We start from the raw sequence: 26,485 nt of genomic DNA on the forward strand, positions 1-26,485 counted from the left end.
TAATGGGCCATCCAGCAGGCCAGGCAGTGTTGATGCCAAACTGTCTGGGTGTCACCCAGAAGCATAGCACAAGTTTGAAATACAGACGTACATACATATCTATAACTCATAATACAAAGGCGATACAAACATATAAACACGACTATCATATCTGGCAAATTATAACATTTTTGCAGATATCTTACATGGCATATGTGACGAAGTGGGGTTTTATTCATCTTGTTATGTTGCATGTGAGTCTTACTGTCCTATACTAATACTGTATGTACCTCAGTTTCCCTGTGTGCTGCACCAGTACTTAGGTGGTGGGAATTTGGTGTGTGATTTTGCTGAGGCCCTTGGGGCAGGTGAGACAGCCCAGCTATTTGCACCTGTGTAACATGAGACCCAGGAGGGGGGTGCGACCAGCTGACACCTTTGGCCGGGAAAAGAGACAAAGGCCAGAGAAGCGGCTGGAGAGTTTCAGTTTGGAGCTGGCTGGGGAAATGAAGGGATAGAGCCAATACTTATAAAACTTTAAATACACAAATGATCCATGCACCCAGACAGCATCATCATAACCAGCAAACCAGAACCTTGTTTTAGACACCTTCTTTGACCCCCTTTCTACAAGATTTGGTGGTACTACAGGACCTTTGTTGCAACAATGATCTATACGGTCCCAGTTCTTATATATAACATCACACATGGCCCATTGGTCTGACCTAGTCTGGCCGTTCTTATCGTAGCCCTGTTTACCTGAACACAGTAGAAACAACCAAGAGGAGGCCGTTGTCTTGCATTTGTAACCCTGCTGCCAGGTTGTGCCAGCAGCAAGAAGAGCCGGGATCAGTATCTAGGGGGTCCTCTTAAAATTGCATCCACATGACACAGTGGCCAAGTTGGCAGCTAATGAATTGTCCTCACTCGAGCTTTAGTCTGTACCCCTGATGGCCCAGCCAGCTTGAGTTAACAGCAGCTCTGCGCGTGAACAAGGAGTTTGTGTGGACGGGATTTGACCACTTGAGCTACAACGTGAATTCACTGGAACTGGGCAATAAAAACCCAAACAGATTTATCATTTGTTGGAAATTTTGAAACATAAAAAGAAAATTCAATCTGAACTGGACAGAAATTGAAAAATTTCAAAGTTTTCAGCAAATCAAAATCTAAACAAAATTCAACCAGAAATATTTTTTGATGAGTTTCATTTTGATTTCAAGCTTTTTGAAAATAAAATAAACTTAAAGGAGTTTTCTAAATGAGAATTCATTTCAAACAAAAAAATGGAACGGTTCATTCTGAAAATATCAAAACTGGCCATTTTGACATTTAATTTTTTTTTTCAAAAATGAACAATTCAGCAAAATCAACACAAAGTCACAAACCATTTTGGTGTCACTCAATCTCCATTCTTTGCCGAAAAAAAAAGTTGTGTGTGAAAAGCTTTTTGCCTAACTCTGGCGTTAACTCTGCGTTGAAGAAAAGCCCAGAAAGTTCTGGCTGCTCCCGTTTGACGCTGAATCGTTAGAAACGATGTGTGCCCCTGAATCCTCTCTAGAGGGGATTTGCTTTTCCACTCACCCAAACATAATTCCCGTAATACAATATAAAGTAATGACTGTTACCTTATCACAACTGGCCCCACTCGGGACTTTCCAGCAGCAAGAAACCGAAAGCGAAAGGTCTGACGTCACAGAGTTTTCACGCTGTTGCGGGGGCGAAAGGGGCTAACTCTATATAAGGAGGAGGCCGTAGGGAAGATCCCACATCACTTTTGGGACAAGCGATCAGCACCGTGCCCCACTGGGCCTTTCTAATTCTGCAGCCCAGCATTTCGCCCGAGCTGAATCGGATCATCCAGTGGACGTGGAACAGCCGTCGCTGCAGCCCCTGAAGTGAGAGACCAGACGTGGCACAAGCTCAGCAGCATCTGGTGAGTGCAGAGCCCAGCTCAGCGATGACTCGTCCCTCTCCTGAGTGACCGGGTGTGAGGGCAGGGAACCGGCAGAGTCAGCCAGCAGCTCCTTAGTTCAAAACACACTTGTTACCTTTTAAAAACAACCCTCATTTGCGCTTTTGGAAAAGGGAAATTAAACCCCGTTCTTGGATTTGGGTGGTTCATTGAAGGAGGGGGGCTGAGGGCGCACCCCTGAGCGACGTAGTTACACCGATATATGTCTGTGGTGTAGCCCTGGCCTCAGCCCCTCTGTTCCTGAAGGAGCAGCACACACCAGCTTAGAAGATTCAACTCAGGATCATTGCTCCGCGTAACACAGCACTTGGCTATCGCTAGAGATCGCTCTATCCCGTGAGAACAGGAATAAATCTGGTATCAAAGAACAGAGATTCACGTGACAGTGAGTAAGAATATTGGACACAAATGGTTTCATATAAAACAAAATCATAACCCACTTTCCAGCGCCGACCCCTAATTCACAGGCCCTTCCCCCGTCTTCTCCAGGACAGCTCCCCAGGCCCTTTGCCCCGTGCTTTGCCAGGTCGGCGGAGGCCCTCTCATAAGATCAAGCCCGCTGGCAGCTTGTCCTCACGGACTGAAGGACCGGCAGGGCGTCTCTCTGCACCCCCAGATATATCAGACCGAACCTTTGATCTCTATTTGAAAACAGGGTCGTCGTCCCCCCCAACCGCTGCTGTTTACCTCTTCCTGTTCATTGCCTTCCATGGTCTCCACCGGCTCTTTGTTAGCATTTGACTCACTCCATTAACAGACGTCTATTGTGAGACACACAAAACCCACCGGCCCCCGGGGAGATGAGTGTCTCCCACCTGCTGTCGGGAGCAGCTTGTCTCACCGCGCGCTGCCTTTGAGTGACCTGCCTGTACCTGCAAGGCTGGAGAACACAATTTCCAGCAGATACACAGACGTCCCCACATAGTCGCCGCACTTACATCTCACGATGACCAGTGTGACACAGGCTTTCAGCAGACGTTACATGACCCCGATGGTGAACCCAGGGGATCCCTGTACCCCATGTGCCCTGTGCCCTCTGCCAGCTGGCACCGAGAGGTCCGTGGGTCACAGAGGTGACTAGCAGGAGGTGCTGGGGGTCATGGTGCAGGGGCACTGGCAGAGCCCTGGGGTTGCTGTACGGAGTGTTTGGTAAGCTACAGACTGGGGGGCTGTACCCTGGAAAGCAGAGACGCTGACAGACACGTAGGGGTCAGAGTGGAGACGCATCTGACCGTGAGCTCCCCGTGCAATGCTGTGGGACAAAGAGCCAGTGCCCGCCTGGGCTGGATAAACAGGGGAGAAGCGAGTGGGAGCAGGGAGGGGATTTTACCCGGAATATGGCACTGGGGAGACCGATACTGGAATCCTGCCTCCAGGTCTGGGCTCCACATTAAAAAAAAAACATTTATAAATTGGGGCAGGTGCAGAAAAGAGGCTCAGAAATGACTCGAGGGCTGCGGAAATCGCTGTGCCGTGGGAGCCGTACCGAGCTGGGTCTGCCCAGCTGAGCAGGGGGCAGAGGGAGAGGTGACGTGATGCGTGTGGAAGCCCCTCCCCAGGCAGATACCAGCAGGCACTAGCGCTGGCGCTCTCATCTAGCGGAGATGGGACGAACCAGAGCCAACGGCTGGAAGCTGCAGCCCGACACACTGAAATCAGAAACAAGGCACCGATTTGGAACAAGCTCCCAAGGGAAGGGTTGGAGTCTCCAGCTCCTGGTGGCGTCACATCCAGCCTGGGGCCTCCCTGGGGGGGGCTTTAGTCAAATGCAAAGTCCTGGGGGCTCAGCACAAGAGTAACTGGGCAAAATATTCCAGCCTGGGCTGTACAGAGCTCAGACAAGATGATCTGATGGTCCCGAACTCTATGAATCTATGGCCGGATGCAGCGCACAGAACCGGGACAGCAGGGCAGAGAATCATAGAAGATCAGGGTTGGAAGGGACCTCAGGAGATATCTAGTCCAACCCCCTGCTCAAAGCAGGACCAATTCCCAACTAAATCATCCCAGCCAGGGCTTTGTCAAGTGTTACCAGCTTTGCCCATTACTTTGGGGTTCGCTCATTTATTACGGTTACTCTTTCAGGGGGGAGGAGTTCTGTATGTCTATCATTGTACTGCCTGTGTCACGTGTGTTCTCACACGGAGCTCTGCTTCTCCTGCTGCAAGTCCCCTCCCAATGGAGCTTCCTGCAGGACTTAAGTGCCCCCAGGCTGGGTTCTGTTGCGCGCGCGCACACACACACACACACACACACACACGCACTCCCGAGCTGACCCCTTATATGTCCCTGGACTCAGTAGTCTGGGTTGAGCAGCACCTCCAAGCTGCCACCCTCGTATGTCCCAGGTTCAGCACGTCCCTGTCCCCACTGTCACGTTACAATTGTTCTGGTTGTAACCCACTGGATGAGCAAACCCCACAGGATTTCTGGGCACTGCCGGGATCTTTGAGCTGAGATATGAGGATCGTCGCTTCAGAGCGAATGAGGAAACCAAAAAACACCCATGGGGGGAGGGAGGGGAGAGAAAGAGAGAGAGAAGCAACCAGCTTAACCATGAAAGTTATTTATTGCCGGTAATAACCAGAGGGGAGCCAAACAAACAAAACAGTGACAATATTAAATCTAACTTATAACTGATCACACAAGTCAGGGTCAAAAGGCTACACCGAGAGACAGAGAGAGAGAGAGAGAGAGAGAGAGAGAGCGCGCTGGGTTCTCACCACTCTGTGAACTTGAATCGATCGGGGGTCCCAGGTGGTGGTGGTAGCTGAGGGTCCGGAGTGCTGGAGAAGGCAGAGCCCCCAGCACGTCAGTCAGGAGAAGATGAAGTCCCAGTGGAACTGATGCAGAGTTTGGATCCAGGCATCAGAGCATTTGCGCCTGGGTCGGGGTTTTTGTAGGGAAAGAACAGTGGTTGAAGGGAGACACTCGATTTGTTTGTGTGTAAACAAGGGAGATACCAGAGTTGTTTTGTTCAGGCTAGACATGGGAGCTGCTCATTCCTGGCTTTGGGCGCTGTTCCTTGGCGGGAGCTCACAGTGCAATTCGGGAGCGTCACTATGTTGGATCCCAATCAAGGATTTATGACTAGAACTGGTCTGATCACTGCTGAGCTGGGGGTGTGCAGGCGCGTTCATTGACGTCTGGAGCAGAGATCCCCCAGCATGCACTGCTTCCCTGCTTCTCTGGTCCCAGAGTGCCGTGCGGTTCTCGCCTTGGAATCTCTGTTCTCCGTTCTGTAGCTAATGGAGATGTCTCCTTGTCCCATCCTCCATGCAAATGAGGCTAGGGAAGTTTCCTTAATCCTGTCACCCTTGTCCCAGGGGTTTGTGTGCGTCTCCCACGGCCTTGTCATTACTTTTTGTAAGTCTTTCTTCTGATCGGCTTTGGTTCAAGTAGAGGCTGGAGGGTGGTGTCTTTCGTGAGTCAGACAGGCTGGGTACTGCACCCTGGTTCCCCAAGAACACAGAGCTGCTAGGTAACACAAGCCCGGCTTTAAAAACCTCTAAGGAAGGAGATTCCATCACCTCCCTAGGTAACCCATTCCAGTGCTTCACCACCCTCCTAGTGAAATAGTGTTTCCTAATATCCAACCTAGACCTCCCCCACTGCAACTTGAGACCATTGCTCCTTGTTCTGTCATCTGGCACCACTGAGAACAGTCTAGATCCATCCTCTTTGGAACCCCCTTCAGGTAGTTGAAAGCAGCTATCAAATCCCCCCTCACTCTTCTCTTCTGCAGACTAAATAATCCCAGTTCCCTCAGCCTCTCCTCGTAAGTCATGTGCCCCAGCCCCCTAATCATTTTTGTTGCCCTCCACTGGACTCTCTCCAATTTGTCCACATCCTTTCTGTAGTGGGGGCCCAAAACTGGACACAATACTCCAGATGTGGCCTCACCAGTGCCGAATAGAGGGGAATAATCACTTCTCTCGATCTGCTGGCAATGCTCCTACTAATGCAGCCCAAAATGCCGTTAGCCTTCTTGGCAACAAGAGCACACTGCTGACTCATATCCAGCTTATCGTCCACTGTGACCCCCTAGGTCCTTTTCGCAGAACTGCTTCCTAGCCATTCGGTCCCTAGTCTGTAGCAGTGAATGGGATTCTTCCATCCTAAGTGCAGGACTCTGCACTTGTCCTTGTTGAACCTCATCAGATTTCTTTTGGCCCAATCCTCTAATTTGTCTAGGTCACTCTGGACCCTACCCCTACCTTCCAGCATATCTACCTCTCCCCCCAGCTTAGTATCATCCGCGAGAGTAGGATTGAGACAGAGGGGCCTCAGCAGAGGAAGAAGGGGAGAGAGAGAAAAGACACTGAGGAGAAACACGCACATTGCCGGACCAGATCCGTGCTCCTGCTCAGTGCCCGTCTCTGGCAGTGGCCAGGACCAGCTGCTTCAGAGGAGTAATTACGGAATAACCTGTTCAAAGAGGAGGGTCCTTCCTAACTCCCCCTCCCCCCCATCAGTTAATGCTCAACTCATGCTCTGAAGCAGAAGGTATTTATCCCATATTAACAGAATTAACTATTTTCTGTTAGTCTCAAAGGTGCCACAGGACCCTCTGTTGCTTTTTACAGATTCAGACTAACACGGCTACCCCTCTGATACTTATCCCATATTGCGGCCATACAAAGTGCATTATAAGAACATTAGTAAAGTCACAAAGTCAAGCACTGAGAACTCAGGAAGTGCCAGCACTAAGGTTCCTGTCACCCTTAGTTTGGTGCCCTGTAGCTACTCACCAGCATCATCCCACAAGCCTGGAGCTGCTGGAAACCCGAAATTTCTGTCCCATGCAAAGTTGTTTTCATTCTGAACCAGAATGAGAAGCCAGAATAGTAGAATTGCTCACAAAACAGTCTGAAAGTTTTGAAAAATGCAGTTCGGGGACAGAAATGTTTGTCTGATACACACGACGTTTCATTTTCACTTGTATTTGATATTATTTAATATAAAATAAAAATCTAACCAAAACTGTCAGAGAAACATTTTCGGGTGAGATTCCCAATGGGACGCGGGTGCCCGAATCGCTGGGCTGGGGGGATTCTGATGCGGGGGCTCCCTCACTCTCCCCTGTGGAAGCTGTTCCAACTGGGCGTAAGTAATTAACGACTCCTTGGAGCAGGGGCACGTGAACTTGACCCTCCCAGGTAAGTGCCCCTCCCCCACGGCTATAGCGTCATGTCACCGGCTCAGTGACTCTTTAAATGTTTATCTGCAGTGGAGCAGGAGAGCCGCACATCAGCCTGTCCCGTGGCCCAGGGGTGAGAGCTCTCTCCTGTGCGGGGGGAGATCCAGAGTCAAATCCCTTCACCCCATCGAGCGGTGGTGGGGGGACTGAACCCCACTCTCCCCCCTGCTGGGTGAGTGCGTGAACTCCTGGGTAACGGCGAGTGCTGCTGGCGGCTGTTCTTGCAAACCGCAGCTTAGGTGCCTGACCCCAGGCCCGGCTCCCAGCTGTGAATCCCACCCCGAGGGAGGCGCCTCCCTCCAGCCCGGACTTGGGCGACAAACGCCAGGAGAGGAGCAGGGCTTAGCACCCCCCTTTCCTCAGCATCTCCCGTTGGCTAGCTCGGTGGCTCCCCGCCCAGGGTGCTGGGTTTTGGGAAGCCCATTCATTGTCTAGGAAGCCTGGGAACCCTCATGTAACTGTGGAGGCAAATATTAGTGTCGATAAACGTGTAATGAGGTTGGTGCAAGTTGTCTGATGTCAACCTGCCTTTGGAGCGCAGACCAGGCCTCAGTTCAGTTCTGTCCCCAGTTTTGTTCACCAAGGATAGAGCAGAGATAAAGGAGGTTCAGATGAATAACAAAATCACTTGGGTCTGGGAAACCCGCTACGTGAGGAGAGATTAATGAGAAGGGGCTGTTTAGTTTAGAGAGACAATGATAAATGTACAAACTAACGAATGGCAGAGAGCAGGTCATTCAGGGCTTCTCTTTACCCCCTCTCATAATGCAAGAGCAACAGGACACGCGATGAAGCGGAGGGAAGAAAAGGTAAAACTGACACATGGACACCCATGTACATAACACATAACTCCGCTGTAGAGTTCATGGCCACAGGTTGTCATGTGCGGGGTTCAGAGGAGAATTGGAGACTCAGACAGACAGGCAGCACCTCCACAGTTACACGAGAGAGAATGAAAACACAAAACCAAGTCTCCAGTGTTTGGAAGGGATCTAAACCCTCCCCCTCAGGGCACAAGCCTCCCAGGCACTAACTATCTGGAGTTAGGAGGAAATTCTCTCTAAGGGTGAATTATTCCATACATGTCCACTAGAGGGTTTTTTTCCCCCTTCCCCTGAATCAGCTGGTACCAGTCAGTTTCAGAGAGAGAAGAGGGGGCTAGATGGATGCCTGGTCTGATCTGGTCGGGTGTTTCCTGTGTTCCCATTGGAGTGAATTGAAATGTGTCAGACACTTTACCTCGAAAGGCAACGTAATCAAAGCCAAATCTTGTGTTTTAACAGAGAGAGCTCACCTGGAGAATTACTCTTGGCTGAAGTGAACATGCTACATAGGTGCAAAGATGAGTTGCCAGGAAATATTCATCAGCAGCATGACATCACATGGAAGAATGTGCTCTACTTCTAAAGCAAGTTACTCTTCCAGTAACCACACATCCCTACCTGAAGAAAAGAGACAAATCGCAGAAACAGCAAAGCAGAGAGCAATTGAGATTCTGAGAGATGCCCTGAAGAAGAAGGACCGAGTGCTGATGGAGAAGCCCCAGGAGCTGTTTTCCGGTGATAGTGGAGATCCCAAATCCTGGATGAAACGCCATGCGATACTGACAGAAAAGTTAGTTCGAGATCTCATCTCAGAGCTGGAAGCTGTGAAGTTTAAGGAGGATCTAACAGAGAAAAATACGTATGCATATGTTTATTCAAAGTCTGGAGACAAAACGGTATATTTGTGCCCACTGTTCTGGAAGGCTTCTACAGATCTTGGGAAAGATTCCCAGCCAGGGACTCTTATCCATGAAGTGTCTCACTTCCTGGGGATACGAGATATCACCTATCACGAAGCCAGTATCTCTGTTGCCTGCAGAGGGAAGTTAGTAGAAGGGAAATCAGGCTCCTGTGCCTCAGATCTGAATCCCCTTGAGAAAGCACTATTAAATGCTAACAACATTGAGTATGAATTTGAAATTACCCTAAATCACAAAGGAAAATACGAGAATGGAAAATACACCTGCTGTGGGGAAGAAGCCGTGAACTCAGTTTGTGAGAGAGTTGTGCCTGATGAGTTTCTTACCTGCAATTTCCAGGGAAGGTAAGCAACTCTCCTTTCCCATGGGCAGTGCATGTTGTGGGTGGTTCCCTCCCTATTGACTGTATGGCACTGGTGCCTAGGGACCCCACACAGGGATTGCGTCCCCATGGTGCTAGGAGCTGTACTCAGGGAAGACAGCCCTTGCCCCAGGGTGCTCGCAATCCAGGATTATGATAAGGTACAAGTGGGTGGAAGAAACAGACAACCAGGGCAGGGTGGGGAGAGGAGATGGTGACAGTAAAATGAACACTATGAGCCAGACCCTCAGCTGGCGTAACCCAGCCTGCCTCCAGAGAGATAAATGGCACTATGCCAATTACATTAGCTGAGACCTGCTCACAACTCTATGTCATAGCTCCTACATCTCAGCCTTCCTCAGGCCAGCCACTGTCAGACAGCCACTGTCAGCCTACAGCCATTGCTTCATTGGGCACCATGGCAGGGGTAAATCTCAAGGAGGGATTTGAAGAAGGATATGGTGGGAGTTTAGGAGAAGGTATGAAGATGCTTATGGATGAATGACTAGCCGGCAGTACGGGATCGCAGGAAGGCAGGGCTCAGTGCTGCGATAAATACTGTAACTGCTGCAGGGGGTGGGCCCTACCAGCAAAGTCCAGAAGCTGGGGTTTGACGTGGGAGAGGAGAGGGAGCCAGGGGAGTGACACAAAGATGGGGTTGTGACGGGTTGGGTCACAGAGACTCCATCAAGACTGTCACTAGATGTGCTGAGATACCACTGAGCCTAACCCTTCTACCAGCAAGGGCACCCCTTTACTCTGTCTAGCTGGGCCAGATCCTACAAGTCTCATCCAGCACAGATCCAGAGGCAGGAGTCACACCCCTCCTGCAGAACACAGACACTGAGATTCACTCAGCTCTGGGCAGACTACAGTTAAAAGGGACTTTACTCAGCACTCTGTGCACAGACCTTCTGGGAGCCTAAACCCCAAATAAATCCATTTTACTCTGTATAAAGCTTTATACAGGTGTAACCCTTCTGCCAGGCCAGTTGATAGCAGCAAGGGCTGGGTTCAGTACATAGGGGTCCCTTCCCAACAGCGTGACACAGAACCAGCTCAAGCCCCCACCCAGTGACCTGGGAAAATCTTACACACACCCCTGGGCGCCTCGAAGAGGCAATACTTCCCCTGTCGCAAGCACAGAGCCTCGGTGTAGCAGAAAATGTTTAATAACATGAGGTAAATGACATAGCATTAAATTGGGAAAACACCACAACTAGAGTTCATAGACCAAACCATGAGCGACGACCCACCCCAGCAGATTGGGCCGTGTCCTTTCCCGTTGGCTCTTGAAACCAGCGACCCAAGAATCACCAAAGTCCCAAAAGTCCAACAACCCCAAAGTCTCTTGGATCCAGCAACTCAAGAATCACCAAAGTCCCAAGAGTCCAACAACCCCCCAAAGTCTCTGTCCCTGGTCAGTGCAGCCCCAGAGTTCAAGGGGGGGGGCACGCAGGGTGTTAAGGGGCACCTTACGTGATCTGAGGCCGACCAGCTGCTTCTCCGTGGGGTTCCGCCACAGCTTTCACCACGAGCCGCTCCACTCCACCAGCTGTCCCGTGAGCTGCTCCCGCCGTCCATGAACTGCTCTGGCAGCTGCTCCGCTCTGCTCACCAACCTGTGAGCCGCTCAGCCCTGCTCCACTTCAGCCGTCCCTTGGGCCGCTCCCACAAGGCTCCGCTCCGCTCTGCTAGCTGCTCCTCCAGCCGCTCAGCTCCGCTCGTCCCCGCAAGGGTCCACTCGGCTAGCTGCTCCACCAGCCGCTTAGCAATATAGCTTCAGGCTCCCCCACTAGTTAACACAGCCTCAGTGATCTCAGCTCTTAGTAACTTTAGCTCTTTTGTGATTTCAGCAAGTAGTAGGGGAGCCCCAGTGCTAGTGCACCATTAGCCCAAGTGAATTCAGCTCAGCAGCCTGTAACTAGACTCCTGATGGAATCAAAGTTAGCTCTGACATTCAATGGTGGAGAGAGAAAGAGATGCAATTGGTGTTTCAAGCTCTGAAAACAAGCCCACACCAACAGGTACAAATACCTGTCCCCATCCTCTCTCCAGTCACTGGGTTTTGTAACCCATGCCCCTTGTCAAGCAAGTGCTACTTAGGTAATGGTGAAGGACTCACTCAGTCCTTCTGTCATACAACAGTTCCACTGGCCTTGATTCACAGAATCAGGGTAACAAAACTTTATTCTTCCTGCCCCAATAACAGAGAAATTGGGGATCCCACACCAGCCAAAGTAACCACTTTGAGTTGCTGTTGTTTCATGCCAGGCGGGTGGGTGTGCCTATGCAAACAAGATCAGCCCCTGGAGTTCTTTTCCACACTCGCCATAATTCACCACCAGATGTCAGGGTAGAGCTCATCCTGACTCTGCTTACACAGGTAAACTAGTAAATTGTCCGCCCTCTATAACACTGATAGAGAGATATGCACAGCTGTTTATGTCTATGTCAGTGTCTATGATATGCACATCATGTCTATGTCAGTGTCAGATAAACTGGTTAGCATGGGGGACTTTAATGCAAGGATTGGAAGTTATGTGGTAATCTGGTGGCCAGCCGTTGGGCAGCATTGGACTGGGAAAGAGAATAGCAATGGAACAAGGCTACTTAGTGAGTGTGTCAAGCAGCAATTAGCAATCCTGAATACCTTTTTCCACCTACCAGACCTTTTTCCACCTCCAGGTATTAATCACTTACTCTGGATTTATTAATAAACAAAAGTGATTTTATTAAGTATAAAAAGTAGGATTTAAGTGGTTCAAGTAATAACAGACAGAACAAGGTAAGTTACTAAGTAAAATAAAATCAAAAACGCAAGGCTAACTTAATACACTGAGGATCTAGTTACAGGTAATATATCACCCTCAAAGGTGTTCCAATAAGCATGTTTCACAGACTGGATTCTTTCCTAGCCTGGGCCCAATCCTTTCCCCGGTACAGTCCTTGTCCCAGTGGGGGCAGGCAGCAAGCTCTCTGCTCTGGTCACAGCATCAGAGCCAGCGTGAGCCCCCTCTCCGGTGTGCAGGGGGGCGGGGAGCATCTCTCCCTCCCACTCAGCCCCAGGGGTCCAGTTACAGGTAGGCAGGTATCCTGAGCCCAGCAGCCCCTCCCTCCTGCCAGCCAGGTCATTTGCATTTCACTGACCATTTCCCTCTTAGCCAATTGGTTAGCGGGATTCAAATTCAAATCCTCGGCCGTTACAGGAGCGGGGCCTGGATCTTGTCCCAAAGAGACACAGTCACCCCCCAACAGGACCTCACAGCCGAGATCCTGGAGAACCCCAACTACCAGCCAGCCCGACCCCTCCTGGGTCTGCACAGGGATCCGGGCCATAGGCAGGGCGAGGGCCTTCATCCCGGGGACCTTCACCCAGGTCACACAGCCCCTCTGTGACCTTCACCCAGGTCACACAGCACCCCCCTGCACCACCCGGGGCCTGACAACAGTTCTCTCTGTCCCAGGGTCTCGCCACCCCAGGCATGTCTCCCCATTGACCATCACCTTCCACTCCCACTGGGGGTCCGAGGGGCCTGAGCCCAGGAGACTCCATGCAGACATATAGGCCGGGGCCAGGCGTGGGAGCCTGTCCACCACCCACCCATCTGGCTGACAGCGTCTCTGGCCTTGGGACCCAGCAAGGGAGCTAGACACCGGGGCTTTTCCGCAGGGTCCCCCTGGTTCAAATCGCCAGCCTTGCCGTGTGGTGGGCATCCACCTCCCCCCTCCCTCCTTAACCAGGAGCAGCAATTTAGTGTCGAGCTCCCTGCGGAACTGGCAGCCCGGGGTCTATCCCCACTCACCCCTGGGAAGCCCCCTATGCCTCTCCGCTCCACCAGCGCCAGTCCATGCTGCCGCTGCTTCTCCTGCAGCTTTTCCTCGGGCTCTTGCTCTCTCTCACGGTCCTCTCGCTCTCTCGGACTCAGCTCCAGTCCCATCTGTCTCCGATCCCGATGGGGAACCCGATCGTGAAGACCCCCGTCCAGCTGGGGACAGGACTCTTGGGGATGCCTGGCTACTGCTCCAGCTGCTCCCAGATCCTCTTGTAGCCCCGTCTGGGTCAGGAATCTGCTCCTTAGAGCGGTCCTCGTCCTCCAGCTGCCCGATTAACTGGGCCTTGGTGAACTTCCCAATGCGTAACCCTCTCTTTGCACAGGATCACAATGTCCTTCTTGAGGAGATGGTGATAGGCCATCACTCCGCTGTTCCCCAGGTGCTTTGGACTCAGAGGCCTGTGTGCTCTTAGCTCCCCCATGGTTTCCAGGAAGAACCCCTAGTGTGCCAGCCCTTCTCGTGGTCACCACCTCTCTGCCAGGGTCGAGCTTCAGACTCCTCCGCCCCTGGGACCGTTCTCTGCAATCCCCAGGGGGACCCCGTTACTCCAACAGTCCTTCTCGCTGGTCACACACTCCCAGAGGTTAAGCGTAGTTCCTCCGCCCCCTGAAACCGCCCCTCTCTGAGCCTTCAGCACACCTGGTCCTCGTCAATCCCCCTTCGTTTTACTGCTCCCCAGTCACTTACGGCAGGAAGCGCCATCCACGGGGTGCAGTAGATCCCACCTCTACCACCAGTTGTCACGGAGTGTGGGGGAGTCAGGACCTCGCACCCCCGGCTTCCTGCGATTCACCGGGACTCTCAGCCAGCCAGTAAAGCAACAGGTTTATTTAGACAACAGGAAGATAGTTCAAGACAGGTCTTGCAGGTACAGACAACAGGACCCGCTCAGTTAGGTCCATCTTGGGGGGCCAGAGAGGCCAGAGCCCTGTCTGGTCTCCCCTCCATTTCCCCAGCCAGCTCCAAACTGAAACTCTCTGGCCCCTGCTCTCGCCTCTGTCTCTTTCCCGGGCCAGGAGGTCACCTGATCTCTTTGTTCTCCAACACCTTCAGCTGGCAGCTTGCAGGGGAGGGGCCTAGGCCATCAGTTGCCAGGAGACAGGGCGTCGGCCATTCTCTGTGCAGACACCATCACCCTGGCCCCCTAGGGCTCTGCAACCATCACACAGCCCTAGACACTTGAGAAAGGCAAAGGGGAAACTGAGGCACCCACACAGCACTCAGAGAAAACATTCCCACTTCATCACAAGTGGTCAGTAGGTTTCCGGTATAGGGTGGTGTTTATGTGACCATCGCTTATTTGCACTGTAGTGTTCAGGAAGTGGATCTCTTGTGTGGACTGGTCCTGAATAGGGACTGGGAGTGGCTGGCTCACTACAAAAGCAATTTCCCCTCTCTTGGTATTGACATCTCCTCGTCAATTATTGGGAGTGGACCACATCCACCCTGACTAAATTGGCCTTCACAATTAGTTCTCCACTTGTAAGGTAACTCCCTTCTCTTCATGTGCCAATATATATGTATGCCTGTATCTGTATTTTCATTCCATGCATCTGAAGAAGAGGTTTTTTACCCATGAAAGCTTATGCCCAAATAAATCTGTTAGTCTTTAAAGTGCCACAAGGACTCCTTGTTCTTTTTGCGGATACAGACTAACAGGGCTACCCCTCTGATTCTCAGACTACAGCCATTGTCAGCCTGCCCACTGTCACACTACAGCCACTGTCAGACAGCCTGTCAGGGTTCCCCCCCACACTCTGAACTCTGGGGTACAGATGTGGGGACCTGCATGAAAGACCCCCTAAATTTATATTCCACCAGCTTAGGTTAAAAACTTCCCCAAGGCACAAATTCCTTTCCTTGTCCTTGGACGGTATTGCTGCCACCACCAAGTGATTTACACAACCATTCAGGGAAGGGTCACTTGGAATCCCTAGCCCCCCAAAATATCCCCCCAAGTCCCTTCACCCCCTTTTCCTGGGGAGGCTTGAGAATAATATACCAACCGATTGCCTTAGCAATGTGAGCCCCAACCAGACCCTTTGTCTTCAGGACACTGAAATCAATCAGCTTCTTAAAAGAACTTTATTGTAAAGAAAAAGCGAAAGAATCACAACTGCAAAATCAGGCTGGAAGGTAACTTTACAGGGCTATAAAAAGATTTAAAACACAGAGGATTCCCCCCTGGGCTCAGCTTCACAGTTACAAAAACAGGAATAAAATGACCTCTGTAGCATAGGAGAATTCACAAGCTAAAACAAAAGGTAACCTAACGCATTTCCTTGCCTACTCACAATTTCTGTGGTTTTAGATGGATTATTCCAGGTATATTTTCAGGAGATGATGTACCTGCTTTGCCTCTCCCTCCATCTGGAGAGGAAACACAAAAGAGAGCACAAACAAATCACCCCCCCCCCGCCAGATTTGAAAATATCTTCTTTCCTCATTCGTCCTTCTAATCAAGTGCCAACTAGGTTATTTGAGCTTTTTAACCCCTTACAGGTAAAGCGATTCAGTGCAGCTGCCAAGGAGGGATTTTATGCCACCCTTCTCTCTATATTTATGACACAACCATTCTCAGACTACAGCCATTGTCAACCTAGCCACTGTCAGACTACAGCCACTGTCAGCCTAACCACGGTCAGACAGTCACTGTCAGACTACAGCCATTGTCAGCCTAGCCATTGTCATACAGCCATTGTTTCACTGGGCACTATGGCAGAGGTAAATCTGAAGGAGGATTGCAGAGGACGAGGTGGGAGTTTAGGAGAAGGTATGAAGGTGCTGGTGGATGAAAGACCAGCCAGCAGTAAGGGATGAAGTAATGGGTAGAGGGAAGGCCAGGGTCAGCGTTGTGATAAAAACTGTAACTCAGGGGTTCTCAACCTTTTTCTGTCTGAGGCCCCCCCCAACATGCTATAAAAACTCCACAGCCCCCCTGTGCCACAACAACTGTTTTTCTGCATATAAAAACCAGGGCTTAGGGGCACCAAGCAGGGCAAGTGCCCAGGGCCCCACATCACAGGGGGCCCAGCAAAGCTGCATTGCTCCGGCTTCGACTTCAGCCCCAGGGGGCGGGGCTCAGGGCCCCGGGGTTCAGCCCCATGCAGTCGGGCTTTGGCTTTCTGCTCTGGGCCCCAGCAAATCTAATGCCGGCCATGCTTGGCGGATCCCCTGAAACCTGCTCACGGCCCCCCATGGGGCCCCAGACCCCTGGTTGAGAATCACTGCTATAACTGACTGGGGGGATGGGGCTGAACAGGGAAGGGCCCAACCGGCAAGGACCAGGAGCTGGGGTTTGACATGGGGGAGGAGAGGGAGCCAGGGGAGTGACACAACGGGGTGATGTGGGTGGAGCAGGGAGCCGGGAAGCTCATCCCAGCAGGAGGGTTTTGAACGAATCTGAGGGGGAAGGTGGCTGGCTGTGAGGCCGGAGATGAGCGGACAGGAATTGAGGTGAGAGATGATCAGGCCTGGGCCCCACAAATCAGAACGTCTGGTTTCTTTTTTAAGTTAATTTTTAAGGGGAGGGTGTTGTTTGTGCTCCCCTACCTGGGGAGTGTCGGAGTCGAACCCCCTCAGCAGAACCGGCTGCGCGATCAGCAAACGGAGCCCGGGCTGGCCCTGGAGCCCCTGGCTGGGCGATGAACCACCGGAAAGCTCTCTCCTCCCACCCAGGATTCCTGGTCACCTGAGGACAGGATTCAAAGCCTTTTGTCAGCTCACGGCAGAGCGAGATCTGGTCTGATTTCTGCCCGGTTCCCCAGGGACCCACTGTCAGCGCGGCCCTGCCTTCCGCTGTCACCTTCCCCGGCAACTTGCCTCAGTGCAATAATCCCCAGGCCTCTGTCACGGTTCCCAGGGCACTCACAGCCGAGTCACCTGGTGAACCCCTGCCCCTAGCGAGAGGGAGCCTGGCCTGTGGGCACTGGCTGTTAACTTGTTAGCACCACCGGCTCGTTAGCTGCTCAACGCTCTTCTCTGGGCTATGCTGGCCCTGTTCTCACATTGCAGGCTAGCAGGAGGTACACCTCAGTCTCTGAGCCCCCGTGAGTCGCTCCCCTGTGATCTCGGTCCCTGACACTGGCTACTCACAGAAACCCGAGAGCCTCTGCCCCCAGAGGAGCCATGTGCCCAGTTTTACCTGAAACTCCTGCTCCTGTAAACAACACAGCATCTGTACTACATCAGAAGGTTTATTTAAGAAATGACGGAGATTCTACTAGAAACAAGAGCGCGATGGAAATAAATGGTCGTGTGTAGGGTTACCATACGTCCGGATTTTCCCGGACATGTCCGGATTTTTGGTTCTCAAATCCCCGTCCGGGAGGAATTTCCAAAAAGCCAAACATGTCCGGGAAAATGGGGCGGCATGGTAAGGGGACCGCCTCCTCCCCGGGGTTCAACTTTCCCAGCTCCAGCTGTTCTCCCCAGCGCAGCAGCAGCCAGAGCCCGGGAGGAGGTGGCTGCGAGTTGGGATGCCACCGTCCGGCGCCGCTCAGCCAGGGCTGGGGCCGGGCCGGGGCCGGTGGGGCCGGGGGTGCTCGGCTGCCGGCCGGGGCTGGGCCAGAGCCGCTCGGCCGGAACCGGGGCCTGAGCCGAGCCAGAGCCACTGGGACTGGGGCTGGCGCTGGGGGTGCTCGGCCAGCGCCGCTCGGCCAGGGTCGGGCCGGAGCGGTTCGGCCGGGCCGGTGGGGCCGGGGGTGCTCGGCCGCTGGCTGGAACCGGGGCCTGAGCTGAGCTGGGCCAGAGCGACCGGGGCTGGGGGTGCTCGGCCACCGGCCGGTGCTGCTCGGCCAGCGCCGCTTGGCCAGGGCCAGGGGTGCTCGGCCGCTGGCCGGCGGCCGGAACTGGGGCCTGAGCCGGAGCGACTGGGGCTGGGGGTGCTCAGCCGGCGACCCAGGGCCTGAGCCGGGCCGGAGCCGCCAGGGCCAGAGCCTCTTGGCCGGCTGCCGGAGGGAGCCGCTCGGCCGGAGGGAGCCGCTTGGCCGGGGGGGCCGGACAGGGCCGCGTCTCCTCGCGCCCCCCCGATCCCCAACCCCAGCTTACCTGCTGCCTGCCTCTTTCAGGCTTCCCGCGAACATTTGATTCGCGGGAAGCGGGGGGGGGGAGCAGGGGGCGGAGCGTTCAGGGGAGGGGGCGGAGTTGGGGCGGGGACTTTGGGGAAGGGGTGGAATTGGGGCGGGGCCAGGACAGGGAAGGGGCGGAGTTGGGGCAGGGCCGGGGCCCCTTGGAGTGTCCTCTTTTTCAGGGGCTCCAATATGGTAACCCTAGTCGTGTGTCTCCTTTCTCCTGTCTAAGGAGAGTCTGACTTAATCAGAGATTCCAAGGCCGGAAGGGAACACTGATCATCTCGTCTGACCTCCTGTAAATTATTCTGGGCCAGAGACTCTGTATCAGTGCCCTGTCCTCTTCATTATTTACCACTCCCCAATTTTAGTGTCATCTACAAACTTCATCAATGATGAGTTTATATTTTCTTCCAGCTCATTAATAAAAATGTTAAATAGCGCAGACTGAGAACCAAGTCCTGTGAGGCCCCTCTGGAAGTTGACCCACTCAGTGACAATTCCCTGTTTATAGTTACATTTGAGACCTACCACTTAGCCAGTTCTTAATCCATTTTGTGTATGGTCATATCTATTTTACGTCTTTCTAGTTTTTTAATCACAATATTGTGTGGGACCAACTCAAAGGCCTTACAGAAGTCTAAGTATATTGTGTCAACACTATTAATTTTATCAACCGAACTTGTAATCTCACCAAAAATATATATATCAAATTTGTTTGACAAGATATATTTTCCATAAACCAATGTTGAATGGCATTAATTACATTACCCTCCTTTAGTTCTTTATTAATAGAATCCTGTAACAGCCTCTTCATTATCTTGTCCTGGATCAATGTTAGGCTAACAGGCCTATAATTACAGTGGAACCCGAATTATCCAACCTAATTGGGGCTGGGGCCAGATCGGATCATTTAAAAATTGGATAAACTGATGAATGGGTGCCGGGGCCCCCACTGTCAGCCCTGGGTGGCTAGGGGTTCGGTTAATACAGAGAGCCAGATAATGGAGGGGTTCTACTGTACCTCATTCATCCTCTTTACCCTACTTAAAAATTGGCAAAACATTAGCTTTCTTCCAGTCTCCTGCCTTAGCCCTGCTGCGCCGCTGGACTTTAGCCCTGGCTGGGATGATTTAGTGGGGGATTGGTCCTGTTTTGAGCAGGGGGTTGGACTAGATGATGTCCTGAGGTCCCTTCCAACCCTGAGATTCTATGATTCTATGACTTTTAGCAGCCTAAAGTCTCCCGGTTTGGCTTCAGTAGCCTCCAGGAGATAGACCCCGATTCCAGGAGACTCTGGGAGAAACCGGGAGGCTTGACCACCTACTTGTCTCTCATTCTGGCCATCCCTGCAGCCCAAGGGTCTAAGTTAATTCCAGCCAACAAGAAACCCCAGGGTCAATGTGGTTGTAATTCAGGTCCAATTTCACTCCAAACCCCAAATGTCAAGTTGATGAGGGCAGATTCCCTCTGCAAAACAAAAGGGCAGTAGCTCCAGGGAGAAATGGGGTACCTGCCCTGGATACTCACCTCCAGAGCTCTCGCTGGTTGGGGGAGTAGGGCCGGGGGCAGCTCACGGCAAGACAGACCCTTTCAGCCTTTTTTTGTCAGCATCAGGCCTGCTTTGACTCTCTGCTTCTACACAAAAAGAAGAACAGGAGGACTTGTGGCACCTTAGAGACTAACAAATTTATTAGAGCATAAGCTTTCGTGGACTACAGCCCACTTCTTCGGATGCATATAGAATGGAACATATATTGAGGAGATATATATACACACAGACAGAGAGCATAAACAGGTGGGAGTTGTCTTACCAACTCTGAGAGGCCAATTAATTAAGAGAAAACAAACTTTTGAAGTGATAATCAAGCTAGCTCAGTACAGACAGTTAGATAACAAGTGTGAGAATACTTACAAGGGGAGATAGATTCAATGTTTGTAATGGCTCAGCCATTCCCAGTCTTTATTCAAACCGGAGTTGATTGTGTCTAGTTTGCATATCAATTCTAGCTCAGCAGTTTCTCGTTGGAGTCTGTTTTTGAAGTTTTTCTGTTGTAATATAGCCACCCGCAGGTCTGTCACTGAATGACCAGACAGGTTAAAGTGTTCTCCCACTGGTTTTTGAGTATTTTGATTCCTGATGTCAGATTTGTGTCCATTAATTCTTTTGCGTAGAGACTGTCCGGTTTGGCCAATGTACATGGCAGAGGGGCATTGCTGGCACATGATGGCATATATCACATTGGTAGATGTGCAGGTGAACGAGCCCCTGATGGTATGGCTGATGTGATTAGGTCCTATGATGATGTCACTGGAATAGATATGTGGACAGAGTTGGCATCGGGGTTTGTTACAAGGATAGGTTCCTGGGTTAGTGGTTTTGTTCAGTGATGTGTGGTTGCTGGTGAGTATTTGCTTTAGGTTCGGGGGTTGTCTGTAAGCGAGGACAGGTCTGTCTCCCAAGATCTGTGAGAGTAAAGGATCATCTTTCAGGATAGGTTGTAGATCTCTGATGATGCGCTGGAGAGGTTTTAGTTGGGGGCTGAAGGTGGCGACTAGTGGTGTTCTGTTATTTTCTTTGTTGGGCCTGTCTTGTAGGAGGTGACTTCTGGGTACTCGTCTGGCTCTGTCAATCTGTTTTTTCACTTCAGCAGGTGGGTATTGTAGTTTTAAGAATGCTTGATAGAGATCTTGTAGGTGCTTGTCTCTATCCGAGGGATTGGAGCAAATGCGGTTATATCTTAGAGCTTGGCTGTAGACAATGGATCGTGTGGTGTGTCCTGGATGGAAGCTGGAGGCATGTAGGTAAGTGTAGCGGTCAGTAGGTTTCCGATATAGGGTGGTATTTATGTGACCATCGCTTATTAGCACAGTAGTGTCCAGGAAATGGACCGCTTGTGTGGATTGATCTAGGCTGAGGTTGATGGTGGGATGGAAATTATTGAAATCATGGTGAAATTCCTCAAGGGCTTCTTTTCCATGGGTCCAGATGATGAAGATGTCATCAATGCAGCGCAAGTAGAGTAGGGGCGTTAGGGGACGAGAGCTAAGGAAGCGTTGTTCTAAGTCAGCCATAAAAATGTTGGCATATTGTGGGGCCATGCGGGTACCCATAGCAGTGCCGCTGACTTGAAGGTATATATTGTCCCCAAATGTGAAATAGTTGTGGGTGAGGACAAAATCACAAAGTTCAGCCACCAGGTTAGCTGTGACATTATCAGGGATACTGTTCCTGATAGCTTGTAGTCCATCTTTGTGTGGAATATTGGTGTAGAGGGCTTCTACGTCCATAGTGGCCAGGATGGTGTTTTCTGGAAGATCACCGATGGATTGTAGTTTCCTCAGGAAGTCAGTGGTGTCTCGAAGATAGCTGGGAGTGCTGGTAGCGTAGGGTCTGAGGAGAGAGTCTACATAACCAGACAAGCCTGATGTTAGGGTGCCAATGCCTGAGATGATGGGGCGTCCAGGATATCCAGGTTTATGGATCTTGGGTAGCAAATAGAATATCCCTGGTCGGGGTTCTAGGCATGTACAGACACATGTCGGTAGACAGGACACTGGGCTAGATGGACCTTTGGTCTGACCCAGTCTGGCCGTTCTTATGTTCTTAGGGTAACTTGTTAGTTAAGTTTTGGCTTCAGGATGTGTATTATGATGTTTTGTGTGTAGTCATTTTTTCCTGACTCTCACTCTGGTTTTCATTTGAATCTCTTCTCTTAAATCTCTTCTCCTTTGGTTTAATAATGGAACTCAAGTGCTGTGTGTTATTCAGGAGTGGGGGTCTCAGATGAAACCAACAAACTGGGGTGCACTTAGGATGACCAGATAGCAAGTGTGAAAAATCAGGGGTGGGGGATAATAGGTACTTATATAAGAAAATGCCCCAAATATCAGTACGGTTCCTATAAAATCGGGACATTTGGTGTGACAGGTTCAGTCACAGAGACCCCCTTGAGACGGTCACTTGATTTGCTGGGGTACCACTGAGAATAACCCCCCTGCCAGGAAGGGCACCTCTCACCTCTGTCTTGCTGAGCCAGACACTGGAGCACAGACCCAGAGGTTGGGCCACGCCCCTCTGCAGTTCACAGAAACTGAGATTCACTCAGCCCAGGGGCTGCGCAGTTAACAGGGACTTTCCCAGTGCCCAGTGTACCGCCTTTCTGGGATCCTGAACCCCAAATAAATCCATTTTACTCTGTATAAAGCATACACAGGGTAAAACTCATAAGTGTCCGCCCTCTGAAAGAGAGAGATGCACAGCTGTTTGCCCCCCTCCGCCCCCAGGTAACAATTACTTACACTGGGTTTATTAATAAACAAAAGTGATTTTATTAAGTATAAAAAGTAGGATTTAAGTAGTTTCAAGTAATAACAGACAGAACAAAGCAAGTCACAAAACAAAATAAAACAAAACACGCAAGGCTCAGCTTCATACACTAAGAAATTGGTTACAAATGATAACTTCTCACCCTAGATGTTACTTCAGGTAAAATCCTTCTCAGGTCAGTTGCCTTTTCTGACCTGGGTCCAGCCTGTTCTCTCCCCACCCTGTGGTTTCAGTCCTTTTGTTTCCAGGTGCTTGGAAGTATCTCTGTGGGGTGGGGAGGCCGTCTCTTAAGCCAGCTGAAGACCCACATTGGTTACTTCCCTGACTTATATAGAATTTCCCTGAGGCAGGAAACCTTTGTTTGGAACCCCACCCACCCTGGGGAAAAGTACAAAATTCAAGATGGATTTCAGTATCAGGTGACAGGGTCACATGTCTCTGAGAGACCCCAGTCTCCATTCTTCCTGGGCTGGCCCCCATGCACACAGGAAGGTTGACAGGTAAACAAAGCCATTCACAGTTCCTTGATTCTGAAGCACCCTTAGTGGCCTCCACTTAATATGACTACATCAGTAGTACAAGTTTATACCTTATTTTCCTGACTTCAGACATAGAAATAATACATGCAAAGAAATAGGATGAACACACTCAATAGATTATAACCTTTCTAATGATACGTTACATGGGGCATTCAGCACAAAGCATATTTCAGCTTTGTAATATTCTTGTTCATAAGTATATTTTCATAAAGCATATGGAGTGCAACGTCATACTGGTCACCCTAGGTGCACTGTTCTTTTGGGAGCTGGGATTTCTGTGGGTACCCAGTGATGGGGGCTGGGCACCACAGGGGAACACTTTGAAGGGGGTTGGGGTGCAGCTGCTGTCAGCCTGCAGGGCGAAGACAGGGCTGGTGCAGCCCAGCGGAGCATGCTGGAGAGACTGACAGGCCGTTGTGCCAGGGAGCTGACACCCAGCTAGTACAGGCAAGACGCCCTCGCTCTGCAGTTAGGTGCCCTGTGAAGCGTCACAGCCTGTGGACAGAAAAGAGGCAGCTCAAAGCAATGCCCTAACCAGCCCAATACTGGTACGAGTTTGCCAGGTCTCAGCGTGGCTGATAAGACCATGCGCTGTGCCGGTGTTTTTCCAGCAGAGGTTACAAGTGAAAGTCAACACCAGAGAGAGAAGCTGCATTTTCTATCTTTGCTGTTCTTCTCTCTCCCCCTCTGTGTGTGTTTGTCTCATTTTCTCTTCTAGGGAACAGGATCAGGCTTTAACAGCAGCAACTACAGCCCCAGCCCATTTCCTAACCTGCCGTCTTTTCCACAAGACGGACGGCTATTGGCATCCAGGGGACTGTCACACAAGGGTTTTGTTTTGTTTTGATCCTTTTCCTTTTAAAGACTCTTTACAGCTAAGAGGGAAGGGAGCGCGGGAGGTTGTTAAAACGAGAGCCGTACGGAATAGTTTACAGTTCAATGCTTTAACCCTTCTTCTCTGTGTCTTTGCTAAAAGGTTCGAAGATGTTTCATGGTGTGTTGGCGCCATGGTACTCAGCAGGCTGAGGGCTGTTTATCAAACCCCAAACCTTCTTTAACACCGTTTAATGTGAGACAGTGACAGGATCTTGTTCCCTTGATTCTTTGGGCCCCCTTTGTTCCACCTAAATTAATAGAACCCATCTCACCCCTGGATCTCCTGCAGGCAGCTGTGGGAGTGGTAGAAACGGATGCACTATGCAGAAAGAACAAGCTCTAAACCAGTGGTTCTCAGCCTGTGGTCTGCGGACCCCTGGTGGTCTATGGACTACATCTAAGAGGTCCATGAAAGACTTAGACTCAAAACTGACTGAACAGAATTCAACTAGATACACAGACAGAAGATTTCCTTGAGGTTTGAAAAGTTTTGATTAATTCTTTTGCTCTCTGATTTGTGCTCTTGTTCACCTTTGGGTGTGTTCAGAAGCAAAAATGGTGAAATACTCTCCCAAAAGATTTCAGATGAGCACCTAAACTTTTTGGTATTTAAACTGTTGCGATTCACCAGTCACCAAGACACAGAATAACCAAGTTTTCCAAGTGTCAGGCATCTCATATGATGCTCCCATAAGTGGCAGTCCTCTTACCCCTCTCCTTACCCAGATGAGATCTCACAGGTAGACCCAGAGGGGACAGAAGGTGAGGATAGTAGTTTTCCATGTGCAATAAATAATACATTTTCTTTCCTATTCTTAGCGAGAAGAGGAAGAACATTGGTGAAATTATGAAGAAGTCATTACTGCCCACAGCAAACAGACTGCAGGGTCACGTAAACCAACTTAGAAACCTCGCAGATGAAATTGATGAAACTCATAAAAGTGCTACAAAAGCAAATGGTTGTGGTGAGTCAATGGGATTTGGTGGAGTGGTGGCTAGCCTAGCTGGACTGGTGCAGGCTCCATTTACATTTGGAGGATCCCTAGTAGTCCCTATGGCTTGCCTTGCTGTTTCTACGGGAGGACGAGTTACCAGGGCTGCAGCAACCATCACAGATGCGGTGACAAGTTCAAACAAAAAGAAAGAAGTGGAGAAGATCTTAAAGGAATGTCAGGATATGCTGGAACGTATTGAGAGGGAATTCAAAATCCGTACAAATGGCAGAGATACTGATTCATCATTAGTCCTAAAGACGAGTTTAGGAGCTGGCACAACAGGACTTTCAGCTGAAATCCGAACAGAAGCTGCAAAAATAGAAAAAGTCATTAAAGCAGTAAATAAGTTTTACGGATCAGTAGAAAGAAAATAGGCAAACAAAACTGCGTATTTGCAGCATGAAATGACTGTGGCTGAAATCGTTTCTCTAAGAAAGTTCAGAATCCAAATAAGCCTTGATGGGCAATCTATTGGGCAAACAGATCACATGTAGAACCTGCTGTAACTGCCCTTTCTTTAGAAGCCTAAGAACACGTCCCTGCAAATAAGAGGTTCCACGCCATGTCTGACAGCTAGTTCGAATGAATAAAACAGAGGCTGTGTCATCACATGGAGATACCTTCCATTTCTTGCCCGTGTTGTACTTCAAGTACTGCACAGGATCTTTTCAGGGGGAATAAGGCAAAACGCCACATTTATTAGTAATACATGTATTCATTAACACTGTATTATATGCATATAATATATTACACTTACACTCACACACACACACACACAAACACACTCCGTCTTGTTGTTACCAATTAGTTGCTCCCCTTAACTTCACTGGCCAGGTGAGTTAGATGGGGGAGGGGTGGAGCCGGGCTTCTGCCGATCCGGATTGATGCTCCCATGTTGACAAGACGAGACCCGGGGTCCTCTGCAAGACACCTCACTTTTATAGCAGCTTTCGTCTTATGCAAATCTATACCAGATTCAAACTCTGTGTCTGTGTTTATTGGTCCTTTGTGCTGCTTTCTTTTGAGTGTTGTCCCAATGCTGCAAAGAGGGTGTTTCCAAAAGAAGGTGCTTGCTTCTAACCCCCGAGGCCGTCAGTATGTCTGCTTGTCTTTAATGAGCCCACTTGACACATTTTATTGTTCTTGGGTCTGGCTCCCAGCCCCTCTCCAACAGTTGAGACTGTCTGGAGGTGCTGCCTTCCATGCCTTCCTCATCCACACCTCATTCATTCAACAGGGCAATTGATTAAGAGTGGGGGGGGGGGGAGCTCTTGTTCTACTCCTAGCAAAAAGAAATTTTTCTTCTATCTTATTCTATCCTTAGGGGCTATAATATTATACCAAGGGCAATGCAAAGTTTCTAAATGAGGCTTTGATACAAAGTCCCATGAAAACAGAGGTCACACGTGGGTAGACCCACCACAAGGTTATAAGAAGAGGCACAATGTAAAGTCATATGAAAATTATTAGAGATTTATCTACACCCGGGGGCCAGAAGTGGCTGTTGTGAAGGACGTAATGCTCAGCCCCTGTGTGGTCAGGAATACCTTGCCGCAATCCCAGTGTTCTCCAGCTCCATCG

General features: G+C 50.5%; 1 protein-coding gene across 2 annotated transcripts; it reads left to right on the top strand.

The window, feature by feature from the left end:
* The first annotated feature begins 1,747 nt into the window (after positions 1-1,747).
* On the top strand, positions 1,748-25,885 carry LOC101949482 (uncharacterized). 2 transcript variants are annotated; one of them, XM_065561301.1, is made up of 4 exons: positions 1,748-1,915; positions 2,172-2,339; positions 8,438-9,242; positions 24,729-25,885. In XM_065561301.1, the coding sequence occupies exons 3-4, from the start codon at positions 8,497-8,499 to the stop codon at positions 25,276-25,278; spliced, it is 1,296 nt and encodes a 431-aa protein (XP_065417373.1). In that variant the 5' UTR covers positions 1,748-1,915; positions 2,172-2,339; positions 8,438-8,496; the 3' UTR covers positions 25,279-25,885. The 2 variants fall into 2 exon arrangements, with proteins under 2 accessions (XP_065417373.1, XP_065417372.1); XM_065561300.1 differs by lacking the exon at positions 2,172-2,339 and having other exon boundaries at positions 1,750-1,915.
* Positions 25,886-26,485: the final 600 nt, after the last annotated feature.

This window comes from Chrysemys picta, chromosome 11 (assembly GCF_011386835.1).
Source record: "Chrysemys picta bellii isolate R12L10 chromosome 11, ASM1138683v2, whole genome shotgun sequence".
NCBI classification, from domain to species: Eukaryota; Metazoa; Chordata; order Testudines; family Emydidae; genus Chrysemys; species Chrysemys picta.